The sequence below is a fragment of the Pristis pectinata genome, chromosome 9 (genome assembly GCF_009764475.1).
Source record: "Pristis pectinata isolate sPriPec2 chromosome 9, sPriPec2.1.pri, whole genome shotgun sequence".
NCBI lineage: Eukaryota > Metazoa > Chordata > Chondrichthyes > Rhinopristiformes > Pristidae > Pristis > Pristis pectinata.
Window position 1 is genome coordinate 14,249,633 of NC_067413.1, and position 23,407 is coordinate 14,273,039.

At 41.8% G+C, this 23,407-nt stretch overlaps 1 protein-coding gene across 7 annotated transcripts in view; it reads right to left on the reverse strand.

Annotated features, from left to right (window-relative positions):
• Positions 1–23,407, reverse strand: part of LOC127574151 (receptor-type tyrosine-protein phosphatase mu-like) — a 746,263-nt gene that overhangs the window by 225,015 nt on the left and 497,841 nt on the right. For all 7 annotated transcript variants that reach the window (XM_052022906.1, XM_052022912.1, XM_052022911.1 and 4 more), the window contains exons 10-11: positions 17,294–17,495; positions 8,243–8,345 (exon numbers count right to left, since the gene is read on the reverse strand). In XM_052022906.1, the coding sequence (XP_051878866.1) occupies positions 8,243–8,345; positions 17,294–17,495 (305 nt within the window). The remainder of the gene's footprint in view (positions 1–8,242; positions 8,346–17,293; positions 17,496–23,407) is intronic.

A 23,407-nucleotide genomic window follows, 5' to 3' on the forward strand; every position in this document is an offset into this window, starting at 1 on the left:
TGGATCCTCACCTGAAAACACCTTCATAACAGGACCAAGAAATTGAACAGGGAACTCAGTAAACCCAAAAAGTGGCAAGAACATGGGTCTTGCTACCACAGAGAGTGGTTGAAGCAAATAGTTTAGCTGCATTTGAATGGTAGTTGGGCAAGCAGACAAGGTAAAAGGGAATAGGGAAGCTGATAGATTTAGTGGAAGAAAGACCAAAGAGGCTTTAATGGAGTATAAGTGCCTCATGACATGTGACATGACAATGTGTTTGGGCTCAATGACTGTTCCTGTACCCTATGTCCCATCCAAGCCAATGCAGTGACCTAACATTACCTCTCAATTATAGTGACCTTTTACATGATGGGGGCCATTTTCAGGATAGTCAATCCTGTTTAATTCACTCTTTACACTGGTGATTGCCTGCATTAGTACAGATATTTCCAGTACTTTTTTGGTCATGAATATAACATGTTCACCATTTATGAGGTTAGCCACAGAAGTTAATGAAAAGATAGTTCTTGTAAAGAAATGTGCAAATAAGCAATTGATATTGGAGGAAATTGAGCATAGATTTAAAATGTGGTGCCTTAAAAATCTATAACTAATCAACACAGTAAGGTTGGTGGATGCACTCCAAGTTAGCAGGAAGTTTCCCAGCTCAACAATGACCACTTTTGGAAGGGACTGCTGATTGGTTTATTATTTTCACATGTACGAAGAGACAGTGAAAGCTTTTGTCTGACATTAAAAGTCACCCCTGCCAATGTGAGTCTGGGATGACATCTAGGCCAGACCAGGTGAGAACAGAAGATTTCCTTTCCCCATCTCTGCTAGGCGGCCACTGTGAGTAGGGGTGATATTAGGTCATTACAGAGACTTACATCAGACATGTGGCACGGAAGCAGACATTTGTACTCCATTAAAGCTCCCTCTGACTTTCCTCCAACAAATCAGATAGGCTTTAGTGGCATAAAAAGAAAAAAGAAGTTGGAAACACATAGCAGATCAGGCAGCATCTTTGGAGAGAGAAACAGCTAACATTGTTAACACCAGTTAACATTTCTGGTCCAGGATTCTGTATCAGAAGTGACAATTCAACACTCCTCTGTCTCGATTACTGATACTGTCAGCTTCTGGATTCAGATTTATTGAATTATCTGAATTTATAGTTGCAGCTGTTGTGATGGGTTTGAACTCATGTCTCCAGACCAATATCCCAGGACTTACTTAACCATCATTCGACCATTCCATGTGGGTTTTATCAGTTAACATCCCAAATGTGCTCTCTGTGGCATTGTCACTCATCCTTAGAAGAGCCAGAGGAAGGTGGAATGAGGTTACCAGAGAAGATTCCTAGCCAAGACACTACTGCTGGTTTAGTTCAGAAAGAAACTCAATGGAACTCACAGACATTGAGTTCACTCAGTCAAAAGAAGAAAACAACTTATACTTCTATAACACCTCTAGTGACCTCAGAACACCTTAATACACTTCACAGCTGCAAAAATAATATTAACATCTTTCTGTGTCAATACATGGAGATACGGCAGCCAAATATACAATGCAAGCTCCCAAGTGCTATGAAGATAAATTGTTTCACTGTTGTTGGTGGACAACTGCTCTGCTTTTCTTCCAGAAAATGAAATGAGATCCTTTTAGTTCAGCTGAGTGAACAGCCCTCAGTTTGAGGTCTCACACACAACAGTGTGGTACTTCCTTGCTATAGCACCAAGTTGGATGATCAAGTTTCCCCTGTACTTCTGCTATAGAATCGTTGGAACAATCGCAACAGCCCCAGATACACTGCGAATTGGTTATACCGTCTTCCAAAGATTTTCACAACTGTTCTAGCCAAGTTCTAACTGGCAATGAGTTTAAGTCTCTGGAGTGGTGCATTGTGGCTTCACAGGTAGTGGTGGTGCCTAACAACACTAGCGACCTAGGTTCAATCCTGACCTGTGGTGCTCTTGGTACGGTGTTTGCATGTGTACCCTGTGACCTGTGGCTTTCGCCTGAATGCGATGGTTTCCTCCCATGTGGCTGGTTGTTATTGTAAATTATCCCTGGTGTAGGTGGATCAGGGTGGAGCAGATGGGCATATGAGAAAGAACGGATTACAGGGAAATAGATGAGGAAATGAACATGAACATGATATAATTGCTCAGCATCGTCTCAAGGGGTTGAATGGCTCCTTCTATATCATAAGGAAATATGAATATAAACCTGTCTCAGAACTGATTGCTATGTCTGAATCAAGATTGGCACCTTTGATCATTCACCAGCAACCTTAAATATGTTTAACCTTTTCCTTTTCTCCCCAGTTCTCCCTGCTTATACTCATTTAAGAGAAGTGTTGAACTTTGGTTAAGTGCTGGAATTCTGATCAATAAGCTGGCAGCAATTACTTTGTCCTGCATGCTTGAGGAGCAGAACTAAAGTTGCATTGTAAGAATGCCACAGGATCGATAAGAAAGCTATCCTCACTGAAGAGAGATTTAAAAATGAATTGAGATAAATTTGAAAGGCAAGAAGAGATGGGGTTTAAAAAGAGCCAATTTACTTATTGATTGACAGCAAAGATGCTGAGTGCAAGGCTGTGTCCTGTTATCATCACCATCAATGTAAAGGCTAGGGAAGTGAAAAGAAGAATGAAGTTCTAATAACTGGACCAGAATCATGCTGTTTATACTGGAGGCTTGAATTTCTCTTATGGTACGTATTGTATGTTTGGGCTAGGGACAGATGTGTCAAAGGTGTAGGGATAGAAATTCATCCTTGGATGAAATTTTTCAGATTTTTCAGATATATAAAGAGTAAAAGAGAGGCAAGAGTGGACATTGGACCACTGGAAAATGACGCTGGAGAAGTAGTAATGAGGAACAAAGAAACGGCGGGTGAACTGAATGAGTATTTTGCGTCAGTCTTCACTGTTGAAGACACCAGCAACATGCCAGAAATTCGAGAAAGTCAGGTGCAGAAGTGAGTGCAGTCACTATTATTAAGGAGAAGGTGCTTGGGAAGCTGAAAGTTCTGAAGATGGATAAGTCTCCTGGACCAGATGGACTACACCCCATGTTTCTGAAAGAGGTAGCTGAAGAAATTGTGGAGGCATTAGTAGTGATCTTTCAGAATCACCAGATTCAGGAATTGTTCCAGAGGACTGGAAAATCATAAATGTCACTTCACTCTTTAAGAAGGGAGGGAGGCAAAAGACAGGAAATTATAGGCTGATTAGCCTGACTTCAGTAGTTGGTATGATTTTAGCGTCCATTATTAAGGATGAGGTTTTGGGGTACTTGGAGAAATACATGATAAAATAGGCCGGTCAGCATGGTTTCATTAAGAGGAGATCTTGCCTGACAAATCTGTCGGAGTTCTTTGAGGAAGTAACAGGCAGAATAGACAAAAAGTTAATGGATGTTGTTTACTTGGATTTTCAGAAGGCCTTTGACAAGGTGCCGCACATGAGGCTGATAAACAAGATAGGAGCCCATGGTATTACAGGAAAGGTACTAGCATGGATAGAAGATTACCTGACTGGCAGAAGGCAAAGAGTGGGAATAAAAGGGTCCTTTTCTGGTTGGGTGCTGGTGATTAGTGGTGTTCCGCAGGGGTCGGTGGGTCCGTTATATGTTGATGATCTGGATGACAGAATTGATGGCTTTGTGGCCAGGTTTGCAGATTATATAAAGATAGGTGGAGGGGCAGGTATTGTTGAGGAAGCAGGGAATCTGCAGAAGGACTTGAACAGGTTGGGAAAATGGGCAAAGAAGTGGCAGATGGAATACAGCTTAGGGAAGTGTATGGTCATGCACTTTGGTAGAAGGAATAAAGACGTAGACCATTTTCTAATTGGGGAGCAAATTCAAAAATCAGAGGTACAAAGGGACTTGGGAGTCCTGGTGCAGGATTCCCTAAAGTTTAATTTGCAGGTTGAGTCAGTAGTAAGGCAGGCAAATGCAATGTTAGCATTCATTTCGAGAGGACTAGAATATAAAAGCAAGAATGTAATGCTGAGGCTTTATAAGGCATTGGTCAGACCACATTTGGAGTATTGTGAGCAGTTTTGGGCCCCATATCCAAGGAATGATACGCTGGCATTGGAGAAGGTCCAGAGGACGTTTATGAGAATGATCCCAAGGATGAAAGGATTAATGTATGAGGAGCATTTGATGGCTCTGGGCCCGCACTTACCAGAGTTTAGGAGGATGAGGGGAAATCTCATTGAAACCTACCAAATATTGAAAGGCCTGGATGGAATGGACATGGAGAGGATGTTTCCAGCAGTGGGAGAGTTCAGGACCAGAGGGCACAGCCTCAGAATAGAAGAACGTCCCTTTCAAACAGAGATGAGGAGGAATTTCTTTAGCCAGAGGGTGATGAATCTGTCGAATTTATTGCCACAGACGGCTGTGGAGGCCAAGTCATTGGGTGTATTTAAAGCGGAGGTTGATAGGTTCTTGATTAGTCAAGACACCAAAGGTCACGGGGAGAAAGCTGGAGAATGGGTTGGAGAGGGAAAAATAAATCAGCCATGATCGAATGGCGGAGCAGACTCGATAGGTTGAATGACCTAATTCTGCTCCTATGTCTTATGGTCTTATATATTCTTGCAGAGAATGTGCATTCTAGTAGCAGCTGCACATTGTATGAGGTGACCAAAATTCCATTGGCTTTGACGGATCTGAATTTTGGAAGCATAGAAGAACATCCATCCATTACATTACAGTTAGCACAAACAAACAAGGATGGTTTGTTTGCGTGGAAAGCTTTGAATTGTTAGGAACTTGACCTCACTGCCTTGAGCGAGCAGAACGTGGCATGAACGCTCCTGGGTTAAGGCACTGAGAAAAACTTGGGACCTACACCAACAAGAACAATTTGCATTGATTACAGCACCTTAAAATGTCCCAGGAATGAACACTAGCAAGGGAATAATCCCTGGGGTCTTGGCCAACAATTATACCTCAACCCCCATTGGGTTCTTGATAATATGGACAGGATGGGCTAAACAGTCCATTTCTGTGCTGCATGCCTCTATAACTCTGTGTACCATTATTATTAAGAGAATACCTGGTCATTAGCACATTAATAACAATGGATGCTTGTTCTATGCAAAATGATTGCTCCATTTCCTTCATTACAATGATAATTACACATTCATGAGCATTTCACTAGGTGTAAACTATTCCAGGAGGTCATGAAGGTACAGCACAAGTGTAAGGCTTTGATTTCCCTTCTAAGGCTCACTATCTCTCCCCATAGCTAACCTGTATGTCGTGTTCGAGCAAGCCTGGAGGCAAAATAACTGCAGAGAAGTCATTCTCCCCATATAGTCTTCACAAGTCCACAGATCAATCAACAGTTTGCTCATTACTAAGATATTACTTAAGCCATTCACTGGGATTTTAGGTAGATACACTTTACTAAGGACGGTCACTAGCTGCTGCTTGGACTGAGTGGATGGTATATGTATACAAACGGATGATTTACCCTCACTCCTTTTTAGTGTGCACCTTGCCCCTGCTCATGTGTTCATGAACAAATACATCAGAAAGGTTACAACAGAAAATGAAAAATGTGTATATACGTCTACAAACTGGTGAGAATAATAATGTTGGAAAAAGTTCTAGAAGCCAAATTTTGCAACCATTGTTTTCTAAAGCTTCTTAAGGGACCTGCAATTTGGCACCAGATATTCTAATACAACTTTGATATATAGACAAGTGACTGAACTTGTCCAGTTATAGTTATTCTTTGAATAACAGTTATCATCATAAGTAATTGCTTTATATTATTTTGTTCATATATCTTTGATATTATGGTTTAAAGTCTTTCAGTGTAATTCTTTCTAGTTCACACTACAATGTTTGAGAATTGTCAATTCAAACTGCAAAGAATACATTTTTCTTGTATCCACCTTCCTTTCATGAGGATACATTCTATTTATTAGTGTCCATAGAGGTTAACCACATTCTGACAGAGTTAAAACTGTGGGAACCACAATTCTGCCTGGAGTAACAGCTCCATTTTATTGTAGAATCATAGAATTGTTGCACAGGAGACCGTTCCACTTATCAAATCTGTACATGGTCTTAGTGGAACAATCCCATCAGCCCCTTACTCACTCTTTCCTCATAACTCTGCAAATTAATCTCTCTCAAGTTTGTATCCTCTCTTTCTCCCAAGTTCTTTCATTGGCATCGATTGGCTCTGTTTCCAGCAACCTAACAGGCAGTGAGTTTCAGATGATAACCGTTTTCTGCTTAAGAAAAACTTTTACCTTAAATCTTTTGCCCAGAATTTTAAATCTGTGTCCTCTGGACCTTAAGCCATCTGCTAATGGGGAGAATTACCACTACCCCATCTAAACAGTCCTGATCTTGTAGAACAATCCCAACATCTCAATTCTCACTTATAGCTGAAATCCTTGATCCCTAGATGCATACTAGTAAATCCTTTCCAAATCACCTCTTCATATCCTCCCTAAAATTACGTGGCCAGAATTGGATGTAATACTCCACTTGTGGCCAATCTAGTGTTTTATAAAGATTCAGTAAAACCTCTCTGCTTTTGTACTCCATGTCTCTACGAAGCTTCATTGACCACTCTCTCAGTATGTCCAGCCATTTTCAAGGGCTTATGCACAACTACAGCCAGGACCTCTGTTCCTGTACACCCTTTAGAACTTTGTCTTTTAGTCTTTATTATCTCTCCTTATTCTTTCTGTCAAAGTATATCACTTCACACTTCTCCATATTAAGTTTCATCTGATCATCAACCTGAAAGTTTTGGACTGTTTCTCACTCTCCACAGTTAGTCCCTGGCCTGCTGAGTATCTCCTGTATTTTCTGCTTTTACCTCTTAAGCCAGTAGTCTGCTTGTTCCACCACTTTATCTGTGTTCTCTTTCAGTCTATTACTAGTCCTCCTCTCTGTTGACCACATTTCTAAGTTTTGTCTCATCTGCACTTGTGAAATGTGTACCTTACACACCCATGTTTAAGTCACTAGTAAATATCAGGTAAAGCAGTGCCCCCAGTCCTGACCCTGGTAAAACCACTGTTTCCCATTCACAAGCGTGATTTACGAGTGTCCACCACTACTCTTCCTTTATGACAAGTTTTTGATTTACTGCTACTGAACCTTTAATCCTGTGTATATCAATATCCATAACCACATTTTTGTGTGGGATTTTATCAAATACCCTTTCAAAATCCATGCAGAAGACATTTACTGTATCTTGTCATGAGCTTACTCTGTTACCTCATCAAAAATCCTATCTATTTAGTCTGTCAGGATTTGCCTTCAACTAATCCATTCCTGCTCTCCTTTAGCAGTTCCTTCAAGTGCTCACTAATAATTTCCCTGATTACTATTTAACCAACTAATATTGTACCATTTGATCAAGCCAATTCCCATTGCTTCTCCATACACAGTGGAGTGCTGGCTTGTGGAAGTCGAATGGAATCCTTCCATGTAGGCGACAGGTCCATTGTTTCAGTCTGTATTAATAAGCTTGGCTGGCTAATCATTTAATCAGCCTCCCCCAGCATCATTTCAAGTGTCATATCACCTGGATCAATTTGTTTCCAAGTTTATTCCACCAGGAACTTTGTACTGGAGACATTTCAAGCCAGCTAACTAGCTAGTTATCAGACAAATAACTAGAAAAAAGTGCAAGCTTTTGTTCAATGGACAGCAAGTACCAGAAATTACTCAGGGTTAGTGTGACGAATGGTGTGCCTCGTCATATCGAAGTGCATCATTTTGACTGTGGCATGAGCATACAGCATGCCTTGAGCCAATTATTATTTCAGCATGATTGCCTTTGGCGCTTTGGAGACTGCAATCATGGGCTGAATTAAAGCTTTGTCAAACTATAGGATAGGTTATGCTGTCAGAAGCACTCAGAAGGTCTTTAGCATTAATATATGAATCCCATTTAGCAGCTCTCCCAGAAACATCTGAAACTTCTGGAGACAAACCTGCAAGTCTGGGAGGGGACTACTGTCTGACCAGAGGATCCATTAATGGCATAGGTTGTCCTCAAATAGAGGAACCCATTGATTGTCACACACGCATTTTGATCCATTGCATTGACTATTTGGGATTAAGGATTAATATCAAAACATTTCATAAAATCTCTTCACCCCCAGTATAGAAAGATAAGAAACAACACCAATTGCTAACCAGAATTTTCTTCCCAATGTAATAACATCTACAAGCAAGCCATGTATTATTTCTTCTACCTGACAGGTGCACCTCTGCTCTGGGCCGGCTTCAGCAGAACAGTCACAGTGCTGTCGGTCTGGTTCAATGGCGTATCATAGTCATATGCGGGCATGGATGGTGCTGGAAAATGGAACAATGAAACATCTATATTGTCAATGTTTTACATTATGAAAGTTTCTCACATACAGAATTTGAAAGCAGTTCATCATTATTCCCACCAGCAGATGATAAAATCACAATAGTGCAAAATGCAAACCTGTGCTCAATAACTTTGCAATCATAACTACCCTGATAATGATGGCAGACTTATTACAAGCACCAGAAAACAAATAATGGAGTTGGAAATAACTGAAAACTGTAATGCATAAACTAGAGGATGGAACACAGTGAACTTTGGTGCCTTTCTTTACTGCTGTGCTTTGATCTACATCCAAACCCTGTGAGCATGCTTCATAGAGCACTGAGTGGCTGCAATCCTCTACTCAGTATCAGAGTCAAAGTTTGAGGGTGGCATCATAAATTTTAAGAGGAGTGTTTCCTCTAGTTGTAATAAATTGTCACACCAGAACAAGGGTTATGAAGGGCATAGATAGGGTAGATAGTAGAAGCTTCTCCCCAGGTGACTAAAATCAGAGGGCATAGCTTTAGACTAAGGGGCAAAAAGGTTTAGACTAACCATAAGACCATAATATCATAAGATATAGGAGCAGAGTTAGGCCATTTGGCCCATCATGTCTGCTCTAGCATTTAATCATTGCTGATTTCTTTTAACCCCATTCTCCCACCTTCTCCCCATAACCCTTAACCCTCTTACCAATCAAGAACCTATCAAACTCTTCCTTAAATACACCCAATGACTTGGCTTCCAAAGCCCTCTGTGGCAAAGAATTCCACAGATTCACCACCCTCTGGCTAAAGAAATTCCTCCTCATCTCAGTTTTAAAGGGACATCCCTTTATTCTGAGGCTGTGCACTCAGATCCTAGACTCTCCTACCACTGGAAACATCTTCGCCATGTCCACTCTACCCAGGCCCTTTCAGTATCTGCTAGGCTTCAATGAGACTCCCCCCCCCCCCCCATCCTTCTGCACTCCATCAAGTACAGGCGCAGAGACATCAAACGCCCCTCATATGTTTAGAGGTGATCTGAGCAGGCACTTTTTTACCTTGAGGGTGTTTGGAGTCTGGAATGTGCTACTTAAGTGACTGCTGGAAGCTTAAGAAGTACCTGGAAAATGGGATTGGTGTAGATGGGTATTTGATGATCGGCATAGGTCTCATGGGCCAAAGAGGCTGTTTCTGGGCTGTATGACTATGACACAGAAACACACCTCATGTTAAAATATTCATAATAGTTATGCAAACCTTCTTTATACTAGCTGTTATGTAATGAACCAGGTCAGGTGACAGAACTATTGGTGGGTGAGCATTTGGGGGACAGCTACCACTGCTCAATAACCTTTAGCATTGTCATGGATAGGGATAGGAGCAAAGAGGACGGGAAGATATTTAACTGGGGAAAGGCGAATTATGAGGCTATAAGGTGAGAACTTGGGAGTGTAAACTGGGGTGACATTTTGGAAGGGAAATGTGCTATAGAGATGTGGTCGATGTTCAGGGATCTCTTGCAGGATGTTAGGGATAAATTTATCCTGGTGAGGCAGAGAAGAAATGGCAGGGTGAAGGAACCATGGGTGACAAGAGAGGTGGAAAAACTAGTTAGGAAGAAGGCGGCAGCATACATAAGGTGTAAGCAGCAAGGATCAGACAGGGCTTGTGAGGAATATAGAGTAGCAAGGAGGGAACTTAAGAAGGGTCTGAGGAGAGCAAGAAGGGGACATGAAAAGGCTTTGGCCAGTAGGATTAAGGAGAATCCCATGGCTTTTTACTCGTACGTGAAGAGCAGAAGGATGGCTCGAGTAAAGGCAGGTCCAATTAAAGAAAAAGGTGGGAAGCTGTGCCTGGAAGCTGTGGAAGTGGGTGAGGTTCTCAATGAATACTTCTCTTCAGTATTCACCAAGGAGAGGGGTCTTGATGACGCTGAGGACAGTGTTGGTAAGGGTAATGTTCTACAGATTGTAGATATCAAGAGAAAGGATGCGTTGGAGCTGTTAGAAAATATTAGGACGGATAAGTCCCCGGGACCTCACGGAATATTCCCCAGGCTGCTTCGGAAGGCTAAGGAGGAGATTGCTGAACCGTTGGCTAGGATCTTTGAGTCCTCGTTGTCCACGGGGATGGTACCGGAGGATTGGAGGGTGGCAAATGTTGTCCCCTTATGTAAAAAAGGTAGTAGGGATCGTCCAGGGAATTACAGACCAGTGAGTCTAACGTCTGTGGTGGGTAAGCTGTTAGAAAGGATTCTAAGAGATAGGATCTATGATCATTTAGAGAATCATGGACTGATTAGGGACAGCCAGCATGGATTTGTGAAGGGAAGATCTTGCTTCACAAGCCTGATAGGGTTCTTTGAGGAGGTGACCAGGAAGATTGATGAGGGTAGTGCAGTAGATGTGGTCTACGTGGATTTTAGTAAGGCGTTTGACAAGGTTCCGCATGGTAGGCTTCTTCAGAAGGTCAGAGGCCAAGGGATCCAGGGAAGCTTGGCCATGTGGATTCAGAATTGGCTTGCCTGTAGAAAGCAGAGGGTTGTGGTGGAGGGAGTGCATTCGGATTGGAGGGCTGTGACTAGTGGTGTCCCACAAGGATCGGTTCTGGGACCTCTACTTTTTGTGATATTTATTAATGACTTAGATGAGGGGGTGGAAGGGTGGGTTAGCAAGTTTGCAGATGACACAAAGATCGGTGGTGTTGTGGACAGTGTGGAGGGCTGTCGAAGCTGACAGAAGGATATTGATAGGATGCAGAGCTGGGCTGACAAGTGGCAGATGGAGTTCAATCCGGAGAAGTGTGAAGTGGTACACTTTGAAAGGACACACTCCAAGGTGAAATACAAGGTAAATGGCAGGATTCTGGGCAGTGTAGAGGAGCAGAGGGATCTGGGGGTTCATATCCACAGATCACTGAAAGTTGCCACACAGGTGGATAGGGTAGTTAAGAAAGCTTATGGGGTGTTAGCTTTCATAAGTCGTGGGATCGAGTTTAAGAGCTGCGAAGTAATGATGCAGCCTTACAAAACTCTGGTTAGACCACACTTAGAGTACTGTGTCCAGATCTGGTCGCCTCATTATAGGAAGGATGTGGAGGCATTGGAGAGGCTGCAGAGGAGATTTACCAGGATGCTGCCTGGATTAGAAAGTATGGATTATGAGAAGAGACTAAAGGACCTAGAGCTTTACTCATTGGAGAGGAGAGACATGATAGAGGTATACAAAATATTAAGAGGATTAGATAGAGTGGACAGCCAGCGCCTCTTTTCCAGGGCACCAATGCTCAATACAAGAGGGCATGGCTTTAAGGTAATGGGGAGGAAGTTCAAGGGAGAAGTCAGAGGGAGGTTTTTCACCCAGAGAGTGGTTGGTGCATGGAATGCACTGCCTGGGGTGGTGGTGGAGGCTGATACATTGGTCAAGTTCAAGAGATTGTTAGATAAGCATATGGAGGAATTTAAGATAGAGGGATATGTGGGAGGAAGGGGTTAGTTAGTCTTAGGAGTGGTTTGAAGGTCAGCACAACATGGTGGGCGAAGGGCCTGTATTGTGCTGTATTGTTCTATGCTCTATGTTATTTTTCTGTTTCACATTCCAAACTGACGGACATTCTCTCAAGCACATTTCAGAACAATCGGTACTCAGAGTAACATGCTCTTGAAAACAACTATGATTCTCTCTTAACACACCTACAGTCATTTAGTTTCCCTGGTGTAAGATATCCAGTCACTGTTTTTCCCCAGATAACAAACCCCCAGTTGATTTCAATGTAATTGATGTCAAAGGGCTAATAAGAAGTTACTGTATAACATAGACTGCATTTTCTTTATAGTTAGTTCTGTAGAGTCAGGAAATTCCCTTCCATAAAATTAATTTGGAACACTGAAGTAATTTTATTCTGTAAAAATGCACTGGGTTGCAATAAGTAACTATACAATTTGGATTAAAGGGATATATCATGACTTTCTACTTTAGACATCTCTGCACCTTAAATGTTTTGCCTTGTACAATTTCAGCTGAAATGCTTCATAGGAATAAAACTACCTTGACAGCCTCCACATGTCGCATAACAGCAAGTTGCAAATTAGTAAAGTGGGCCGAAGGGCCTGTTTTGTGCTGTATGGTTCTATGGTTCTAGTAAATAATTGCAAGAATGAAAACTGCTGATTTAAATGTTTAAGGAAAATTCCAGGTCTGTCAATGTTTTCATAACTACCTTCCCAGGAGAGAGTTCAATTAAAAGGCTGATGCGAATTTGCAAGGAACCCAGGGTTTCAATGATTCCAAATGCACCTTGAAAGTATGAAGTGACTAGATTGTAAATTATTTCATCACAGTAAGGTGTGACAAATCAAACAGTTTGCAATAAACTATTGCTTTGACAGTTTTGTTTGAAAAATCTTCAATGCCATCTCCTTCTTGGAATATAAGAACATAAGAAAAAGGAGTGGACCACTTGGCACCTCAAGCCTGCTCCGCTATTCAGTAAGATGGCTGATCTGATCATAGCTTTAAATCCACTTTCCTGCTTCTTCTCCATAATTCTTAATTCCCCTTTATTTCAAAATCCTTTCTGTCACAGCCTTGAATGCATTCAATGCCTCATCTTCCACAGGACAAGAATTCCAACAATTCACAACTTCCTGAGGGAAAGGGACCTCATTACCTGTGTCTTAAATGGTCAGCCCTTCATTCTCCCTGCTCTGTATTCTCCCACAAGGGGAAACTTCTTTTCAGCATCCCCCTGCCAAATTCCATCAACATTTTACACTGCAAAACTCTGATAATCCAGCACATTTGGGACTATTAGATATTACTCCTAATAACACCCCCAAAAGACTTTTATTTCACTTTTTTTTACATGTTATACAGAGATAGAATAAATTTTTCAGTGAACTTAGTAAGTTTAAAGAGAGCAGGAAACATACAGGCACTCCAGATCCTGGTTCTGGCCACAACCCTACCCACGGTCCTGACCCCGCCGTGTTCCCGACCTTGGCAGATCAAGTCCACAGTCCAGACCCCAGTACTAGCTGCACACCCCACTCTCACACTGGACTCCTATCTTACACCTTAGACTAATAAAATAAGCTAGATGCCAAATCATTGGGATCTCCAAACATCTGGGTACCTATCAGAGTTTTACTGTAATTCAATGAGATGGTCCCACTTACCCGCATTTGGCCCATATCTTTCTAAGCCTTTCCCATATACATATGTACCTGGTTCAACTGTCTTTTAAAAGTTGTTATTATACCTGCCTCAGCCACTTCCTTTAGTAGTGTATTCCTTATATGTACCACCCTCTATGCAAAAAAGTTGCCCCTCAAGTTCCTATTAAATCTTTCCCCACTCGTGTTAAACCTATGCCCTCTAGTTCTTGATTCCCTCTCATTCTTTTAAAGTCCAATGAGTATCGGTTCTCAAGTTTTCTTCATAACTCCTTTACCCTATAAATTAACCTGGTAATTCTTCCTTGAACTGCCTCTGATATAATAAGGACATCTCTCCTTAAATAAGGAGAAGAAAACTGTGCAGTGCTCCAGATATGGTTTCACTAAAGCAGTGTACAGTCTCAGCAGGAGTTCTATCCCACTTGCAATAAAGGCCATCACTGCATCACCTTCCTCTTGAGCTGAGTAAGAGGAGATCAGGTCCTTTGGCTATGTTGTCCAAGTGGCCACATTTTGTTGGTATGCACAGCCAGTGAGAGTGAGCAGTGTATTCTATTAGGGGCTTAATTGGCATGGTTAATCCTTTTCTGAACACAAATCTCACTTGAATGCACTTGCACAGCAGGAGTTGCTGAAAGTGATTATAAGAAGGAATGCTGATTTGTTATCCCCTCTCTCCTGAACCTAAGGTTCCTGTAAAATATACTTGGGTGACCTGTATGTTGAAGCCAATTGTGAGGTCATCATATTTGTTGACAATGGAAAAAGTAGAGGCTAATAAAGACAGAGATGTAGTAAAAGATCTGCAACAGGGTTTAAATTGGTTATGTAATTGCACAGACATGTGGTCAATCAACTATAACACTGATAAATGTAAAATATCACACAAACATTGAAGAGAAAATATGCTGCACATAAATCAGGCTCAGGGACAGTAATGGTTATGTTACAAGACTTGCAATCTGGACTAATAATCTGACAGAACACGAGTTCAAATCCTATTTTGGGCAGTTCTGCTATTTGTGATTCATTCTAAAAATTGTTTATGTTCTGCTTTTTTCAAAGGCAGAGCCATCACAAGCACTTGAGCTACTGTGAAATAAATGAAAGCAAGAATGCAAAAAGGTAAGACTCCCCAAAGTCCCTCTAAATTCAAAAGTAAAGATCTTCAACTCTAACTTTCCCACTCCTGGAATCAAACTCACTGTATGTAATTCCAACTTGATGTTATGTAGAGATGAACAATATCCATTTTCCTCTATGGATTCACAAACACACCTAATTGTTTTAAATGTTCACATAATTTCTCCCGTCTCTCAAAGCTATGGTTCCTGTAAAATATACATTGGTCACCTGCACTTGAAGCCGGTTGTGAAGTTGTTACATTTGTTGACTGGCAAATGGGACTACCTTTGATGGGGGGTATCTTGGTCGGCATGGACCAGTTGGGCCGAAGGGCCTGTTTCCGTGCTGTATCACCCTATGACTCAATGAATAGAATAGACATCCAAGCAGGAAATTATAAAATGAAACATTCTCCTCAACATTTAAAACTGATTTCAAGTGTAGCAGTTATTCGTTGTGGATTTTTGCCAGAGATAGACTTTATCAACAGTTGGCACATTTGAATATTTAACAGCTTTTATTAGGGAGGTAAATTTTTGCAATTGTGAGTTTACAATATATTTGCAGGGTTGGTATGCAGTGTAGCTTTAAGTTATCTCTAACTCTGTTCCAACAATATACCTGATCTCCTGCACATTAGGAAAACGTAGCAACCAAAGTCACTTTGGATCCACAGCCTTTAATTCTAATTCAGTGTGTGAACATGATCAGTTTGACAGTCATCCCCACTTCTCCCTATCCAGAGTGACACTGACTGTACAGCACAGGTTCATGCTCCACTCTGAATCTCCTTCCACTCTTCTTCATTTAGCCCTATCAACATGTCCTTCTATTCCTTTCTCACTAATTCACATCCCTATGCTACTTGCTTTGACTAATCCTAGTGGTCACATGATCCACATTTCAATTACTCTGCTGAATTCCCCATGGAACTTGGAGGGGACCAGCTTGTATTTATGGTTCTTTAGACCATAGAACGTAGACCAGAACAGCACAGGAATAGGCCCTTTGGCCCATGATATCTTTACTGACCATGAAGACAATTTAAACCAAGCCAGAACGTACATAGGGAATGGCAGGAACCTGGGGAATACCATTTTGCTACATATTCCCTGAAAATGGCAACACAGGTAGCCAAAATGGTAAAGAAGACATATTGCATGCCTACAATCATCGGCCGAGGCACTGAGTACGAGTGTTGAGACATCGTGAATGTTGCCAGGGCTGGAGGGGGTGTTATAGGAGAGATTGGATAGGCTGGGACTGCTTACCCTGGAGTGAAGGAGGGTGAGGTGTGACCTTTTTGAGATTTCTAAAATTATGACTATCTACCCTATGTATGCCCCTCATAATTTTAGAAACCTCAGAAAGGTCACCCCTCTGAGTGTTTTTCCCATGGTAGGAGAGTCTAAAACTGGAGGGCATAGGTTTAAGATGAGATGGGATCTGAGGGGCAGGTTTGTCACACAGAGGGTGGTGAGTATATGGAATGAGTTCCAAGAGGAAAGGCAGAGGAGGGACAATTGCAATATTTAAGAGGCATCTGGACCGGTAAGTGGATAGGAAAGGTTTAAAAGGATATGGGCTAAACTCAGGCAAATGTGATTAGTGTAGGTATACATCTTGGTCAGCATGGATGAGTTGGGCTGAAGGGCCTGTTTCCCTGCTGTGTAACTCTATGAATCTCTGTGAAGTAATATGGCGCCTTGGTGAGACACACCTGAGATATTGTCCAGAGGTCTGATCTCCACATCAATGATCTACTTTTGATGAAGGGAGTACAACAAAGGTTCACAAAATTGATTCTTGGTTTGAGAAAGAACTATGAGGAGAGATGAAGCAGACTGGAACAATGCCTGTTTCGAAGAATGAGAGTTGATCTCATGGAAACACAAATGGAGCGATGAAGAGAGGCAGAGTTTCCTCTGCTTGGAGTGTCTAAAATGGAGTTACAGCCTCAAAGTAATGTTCAGCTATTCAGGACATTTCTCCACCTGAGGGTTGTAAACACTCTACGCAAATGGGTCGTGGAGCCACTGAGTATATTCAAGACAGGGACCAAAAGATTTCTAAATATTAAGAGGATCAAGGAATATGGATTTAGAGCAGGAAAATGGCACTGAGATAAAATATCAGCAGTGATTTCATTGAACAGCAGAGCAGGCACGATGGGCCAAATGGTCCCCTCTCACGTCTATTCCTCATGTTATGTTTTTACCTTCTCAATGCCCTGTGTTATCATTCAGAATAAAGCAACACAATGGCCAGCATATACTGTATACCCTATCCATTTTAAGCAAAGATAAATTGTACATTCATCATCCAACCAAACACCCTCAGACAACTTGTTTTACATCCTTGTTGAGAACCAGATAGGAAATATTCAAAATATAAGACTGAGGCTTGCTGTATTTCTTTCCCAGGATTTTGTTTTAATGTAAAACAAAACAGAAAGTGCTGGAATTACTCAACGATTCAGGCTGTAACTGTGGAGGGAGAAACAGAGTTAATATTTTGGGTCGATGCATCAGCAGTATTTTGCATTATAGATCCTCTGAAAGTCTGAACCTTAAACATTTTTCTTCCCTCTCAAACAGCATGCTTACTCAGATTATAATCAGCAGAAATGCATTATGAGAATGTGTTGGGATGCCCATACCTGATATCTTTGTGGTGAACGACTTCGTGACGGGGAGCCCACAGCCTTTGACAGTGCTGGCCCGGAGGGTAAATGAATAGGTTGTTCCTGGGTGCAAGCCAACAAACAAGTGGTGGGTCTCATTTCCTAACTTGAACACTCGACCACTTTGGTTCGATAAGTCAATCTCAGGCTCAAAGGAACTGATGGCATTGTAGGAGACCTGTTGGAGAGTTATAAGAGAGAGAAGTGATAAAATAGCTGTGGAGATGAGAAGAGATTGTATCATTATCCAGTAAACCCTCTTGATGTATGCTCTGTCAGGATTCTGATATTGCATTTCTGCAAAACCTAGAATCAAATGTGCAGAATGTAGGGCATGGCAATAACCCTAATAAATTATTACTAATACATATGCAGGCCTATTTTCAAAGTAGACAGAATAGTTCAAGGTTCCCCTTTAAAAAACCTTGCAGTTACTTGATGTGGTTGTGTCAAATTCCAAATGCACAATTGGTGTATTTTTTATTCTTTGTCCAGTCTTAGAATAGATGTAAGACGATGGCCAGCAGAGGTCATTTCATAGATCAAGATGGTTAAATGACTGATTTAACATCTTTGCACTTCCAGGTAATGAGCAAACTATCAGAATTTGATCTTGCTGAACAGCTAGCACCCATTGAGGAAAAATGATATCTCTACAGTAACAATGACAGTTAATACAGGTCCAAACAGCAATAGTTTTCCAAGGCAAGTACGTCTTAAAATCACTTTCGATACAAAGGTCTATTTAATCACATTTCAAAAAGTATTGGCAGGTTCAATCTTTGCCCTTTGCATTTATCTTTTTTTCTGTGGAAATGACTTTCGAGCCAATTTTGTTCCAAGCATGTAACTGAATCTGCAAAAAGATTTGTTAATGCAGCAATAGAGCAAAGTGTTTCACATTTTGACAGATTATCTCCTTCCTTCATGTCCTGAAAATGAATTTAACTTAATTGAAAATTAAAATGGGTGGAGATGAATAACAGGTGGTGTTTTAACACCATCTATTTCCTATTTGACTTCTGGTAGGTCATAATTTCATGAAGGGTAATGTGCAAGGCTGCTTCACATCACAGTACAATTAAGAAGGTGCATGTATCGGTGTATCTGTATTATATGCATCTGTTTAACGTATCCCTTCAAAGGTTATTGTTAAATTGGTATTGGAATAGGCTCATTATTGTCACTTGTACTGAGGTACAGTGAAAAACTTGTCTTGCATACCATTCATACAGATCAGTTCATTACATAGTGCATTGAGGTAGTACTGGGTAAAACAATAACAGAATACAGAATAAAGTGTCACAGCTACAGAGGAAGTGCAGTGCAAGGTCATAACGAAGTAGATTGTGAGGACAAGATTCCATCTTATTGTACTAGGGAACCGTTCAATAGTCTAACGTAGGAGTCTTTACTCTCCAGATGCTCCAGAGATGAGTGTAGGGCCAGGGAGATGACATCCACTGCAGACCTGTTTTGGCAGTAGGCGAATTGCAGTGGGTCGAGGGTGTCTGGGAGGCTGGAGTTAATGTGTGCCATGACCAGCCTCTCGAAGCACTTCATGATGGTGGATGTCAGAGCCACTGGTTGGTAGTCATTAAGGTATGTTACCTTGTTTTTCATAGGTACAGGGAGGACAGCGGTCTTCTTAAAACAGGTGGGAACCTCAGATTTAAGCGGAGAGAGGTTAAATATGTCTGTAAATACCCCCACCAGCTGATCAGCACAAGATCTGAGCACACCGCCAGGGACATCATCCGGGCCAGATGCTTTCCATAGGTTCACTCTCCGGAAGACTGGTCTTATGTCCTCAATGGTGACCATGAGTTCAGGTGCATTGGAGGCTGTCAGGGTGCATTAAACTCATCGGGAAGGGATGCACTGTTGTTGGCAATGCTGCCCGGCTTCGTTTTGTAGCCTAATTGTCCTCTTTGGTACACAGTCCTCCACACACTTGCTAATAAAGTCCGTGACAGTGGTGACCTACTCATCTATGTTGGCAGCTGAGTCTTTGAACTTGGACCAGTTCACTGACTCAAAGCAGTTGCGTAGAAGCTCATCTATTTCCTTAGACCAGCACTGTACGACTTTCTGTACTGGATCCTCCCGTTTCAGTTTCTGTTTGTATGCAGGGAGGAAGAGCACAGCCTAGTGGTCTGATTTACCAAAGTGAGGGTGGGGGGTGGCTCGGAAGGCAGCTTTGATGGTTGTATAGCAATGGTTAAGGGTGTTTTGGTCCCTGGTGGAGCAGGAGATGTGCTGGTAGTAATTTGGTAACACACTCTTGAGGTTGGCCTGGTTGAAGTCACCTGCAATAATCCCGTTTCAAGGCTGTTGACCACAGAGTATAGTTCATTGAGTGCAGGCTTCATGTCTGTCTGGGGTGGGATGCAGACTGCCATCAGGAAGTGAACTCCCGTGGCAGGTAGTATATGCAACACTTCACCTTTAGATATTCCAGGCTAGGTGAGCAGGAGCTCACCAGGACTGTCATATCTGAGCACCACAAGTTATTGATTAAGAAGCAGACCCTCCCACCTCTAACTTTGCCCGAGGACGCTGTGCAGTCCATTCGGTGGATTGAGAAGCCCTCAGGTTGTATGGCACAGTCAGGTGACAGTCACAAATTCCTGCAAATACCCCTGATTTCATGGCTCTGAGCTGGCCTTGGAACAGTGCTTACTTTTTCATATATTAACTCTTTCTAGTGAGCAGACGCAGGCTACTTTGTTGAGCATGGCACCACAAGTGGTAGCAACATTATGCCCCCTCAACATAAGCACTCATTGCACTCGGAGGTGAATGTGTAGAGGTCAGTAAAAGGAGTCCCAATAGTTTACCTTCCCTCTTTATTCCTGAAACCAAATGCACTTGCCCAGCTGCAAATTACAGATCAAGCACAAAAATTTGGGATCTAGTTACTAGCTCAGTCACCTGGAAATTCATTCTTTATTCATAACCATACCACCAGGTTCAGGAACAGCTACTTTCCTGCAACCATCAGGTTCTTGAACCAACCTGGACAACCTTAATCTGACCTCAGCAACAGAAAACTACTGAGCATCTATGACTCTATGACTTCTTGCACTACCATTGACGTGTTTCTAATTGTGTTTTTGCACTCATCTTGTCTTGCAGTCTTTTTCTTCACTATCTTGTGTAATTTATGGACAATTTATCTTCTGTGTGTTGTCTGAATCTTCATGCCTGTGATGCTGCTGCAAGCAAATTTTTCATTAGCCTGTACTTGTGCGCATGACAATAAACTCGACTTTAGACTTAAGACTCAAATCAAAGAAACATCAGTGCATTCTGATCCACCTCTGAAATTCAGTCTTATCTATTTGGTTAAAACAAGTATATTACATTTGACATTCTGAAATTCATCTTTGGCTGCTAGTGCTGGATGCATGGGAGATTCTTAGCCATTAATTGTATTTGTCTCTGTTCATTTGGTTCCATTGGCTTCATGGAACTGAACACCAAGAACTTAACAATACTCTTGCAGGTGTTTAGCTTCAGTGACCAAAGACTGCCGACATTTATACATTTTTTTAAATCTTCTGTTTTATTTTTCTGAAGTCATGAAGTATGTGCAGGAAACACAAAATAACAAGGCAATGTCAAAGAAAACAAATGCAGTGTTCGCACATAAAGAAACAGAGCAAAAAGGTGCAGTCAACACGAGTAAAGTCAGTATAAACGTGCTACAACATGGGGTACTTCTTTCATAGGTTCAAATAACAGAGGCTTCCTCAGTTGTTACTGTTTCATTCATCAACAGGACCAGACAACTTGTCACAGTGCAAGCGCTTAGGATTGAATACTAATTTTCAAAAAAACAGTGGGATGCAGTGATGTGGGATGTTGCCAAGTAAACTGTTAGAGTCTGAACAATTCTTGTTCTGCCCAGTGTTAATTTTAATGAAAGTGGATGAGGGGGCAGGTACCTATCTACTTGCAGTATGCAGGCAAGTCATTTCAATATTAAAATAAAGTTGTGCGCCTTCATTTAGCTGAAGGTAGATGAGAGAGAGAAACACCTTGAGGGATGTGGCTTTGCAGAATGGCTTGTGGGGCAGGAAGAGCAGGAGGACCTTCAGATCCAACAGGCTATCTGCAAAGTCTACCACACCCCCACCATTTGCCTTGACCATCATTTATCCCCAGCCTAGTGGTGCCCAGATCCTGATCTGAGAACCCTTTGCCCCTCTCCTATCCAATCTAGACCTCCAGCGCCTTCCATCTCCAATGCTCCTGTGCACACTTTGACCAAGAAAGCACACCAATGCCTCTACTTCCTCAGAAGGCATGTTCCCAATGACTCTTACCACAGAAAGCATCCTATCCGGATGCATCACAGCTTGATATGGCAACTACTCTGTTCAAAACCGGAAGAAATTACAGAGAGTTGAGAATGCAGCCCAGTCTATCACACAAACCAGCCTCCCATACATTGACTCCATCTACACTTCCCACTGCCTCAGGAAAGCAGCCAACATAATCCAGGACACCTCTCACCCCACTTATTCTCTCCTCTCCCCCTCCCATTGGGCAGAAGATACAAAAGCTTGAGAGCATGTACTACCAGACTCAGAATCAGAATCAGATTTATTATCACTGACTTATACGTTGTGAAATTTGTTGTTTTGCAGCAGTAGTACAGTGCAAAGACATAAAATTACCATAAATTACAAAATAAATAAATAGTGCAAAACAAAGAACAAAGTACTGTTCATGAGTTCATGGACCATTCAGAAATCTGATAGCGGAGGGGACAAAGCTGTTCCTAAATCATTGAATGTGGGTTTTCAGGCTCCTGTACCTCCTCCTCGATGGTAGTAATAAAAAGAAGGCATGTCCTGGATGGTGAGGGTCCTTAGTGATGGATGCTGCCTTCTTGAGGCACCGTCTCTTGAAGATGTCCTCGATGGTGAGGAGGGTTGTGCCTGTGATGGAGCTGGCTGAGTCTATAACCCTCTACAGCCTCCTGTGCACTGGAGCCTCCATACCAGGCTGTGATGCAACCAGTAAGGATCCTCTCCACTGTACATCTATAGAAATTTGTTAGAGCCTTTGGTGTCATACCAAATCTCCTCAAACTCCTAATGAAGGAGAGCCACTGTCATGTCTTCTTTGTGATTGTATTAATGCTTTGGGCCCAGGATAGATCCTACGAGATGTTGACGCCCAGGAACTTGAAGCTGCTCACCCTTTATCCCACTTTTATCAGACTCTTGAATGGATCTTTCATATACTAAAAGATGAACTCCTAATCTACCTCGTCATGGCTCTTGTGCTTTATTTGTCCACCTGCATTGCACTTTCTCTGTAACTGCAATACTATATTTTGCATTCTGTTTTCTTTTTACTACCTCAATGTACTGATGTATGGATAGCATGCAAAACAAAGTTTTTCACTGTATCTCGGTACATGTGACAATGATAAACTAATACCAATACCAACACCCCACATTGTCACATGGTTTTTTGCACTTCTCTAATACACGTAATAATTCTCTTACACTTTGCTCGTGAAGCCTGAAAGTTTTCTAGCCTGCTTATGGGTGGGAAACCCTGTGCAAACAAAATACAGTGGGCCTGCAATTAAATTTTGTGGGATATTTGGTGATCCTACTTTTCCAGATCTACACCCCCACTGCAGAGTAAATCAACAACACCTTCACACAGAGGACTCGCCTCCAGGTTAAAATCTAGGCCCCAAGCAAAAGGCATTCAGAGAGCACCAATAGCTCACACACCCGAAATATTTGAAAGGCATCCTGTGGAAATGCAACAAATTAAAATTAAATTGGATCCCCTGAACAAATAACTGGAGAATTAGGGCTTTAATGTGTGGCAACATGGAGTGTTACAACACTTACTGGACCAATGTGTTCAGATATAAAACAGACAGATGGCCATCTGATAATTTGCCAGCCAAAGGAACACAGTGAAGTAGACCCTGTCAGCAATTTTTTTATTGACTGCCCAAGAAAGTAATTTGAACAAAATAAAGTCATAAGTTATGCAAGTGTTGAAGTGCCTAACCTTCAGGATGGTGGACCCTAAATGTATGAAATTATATTT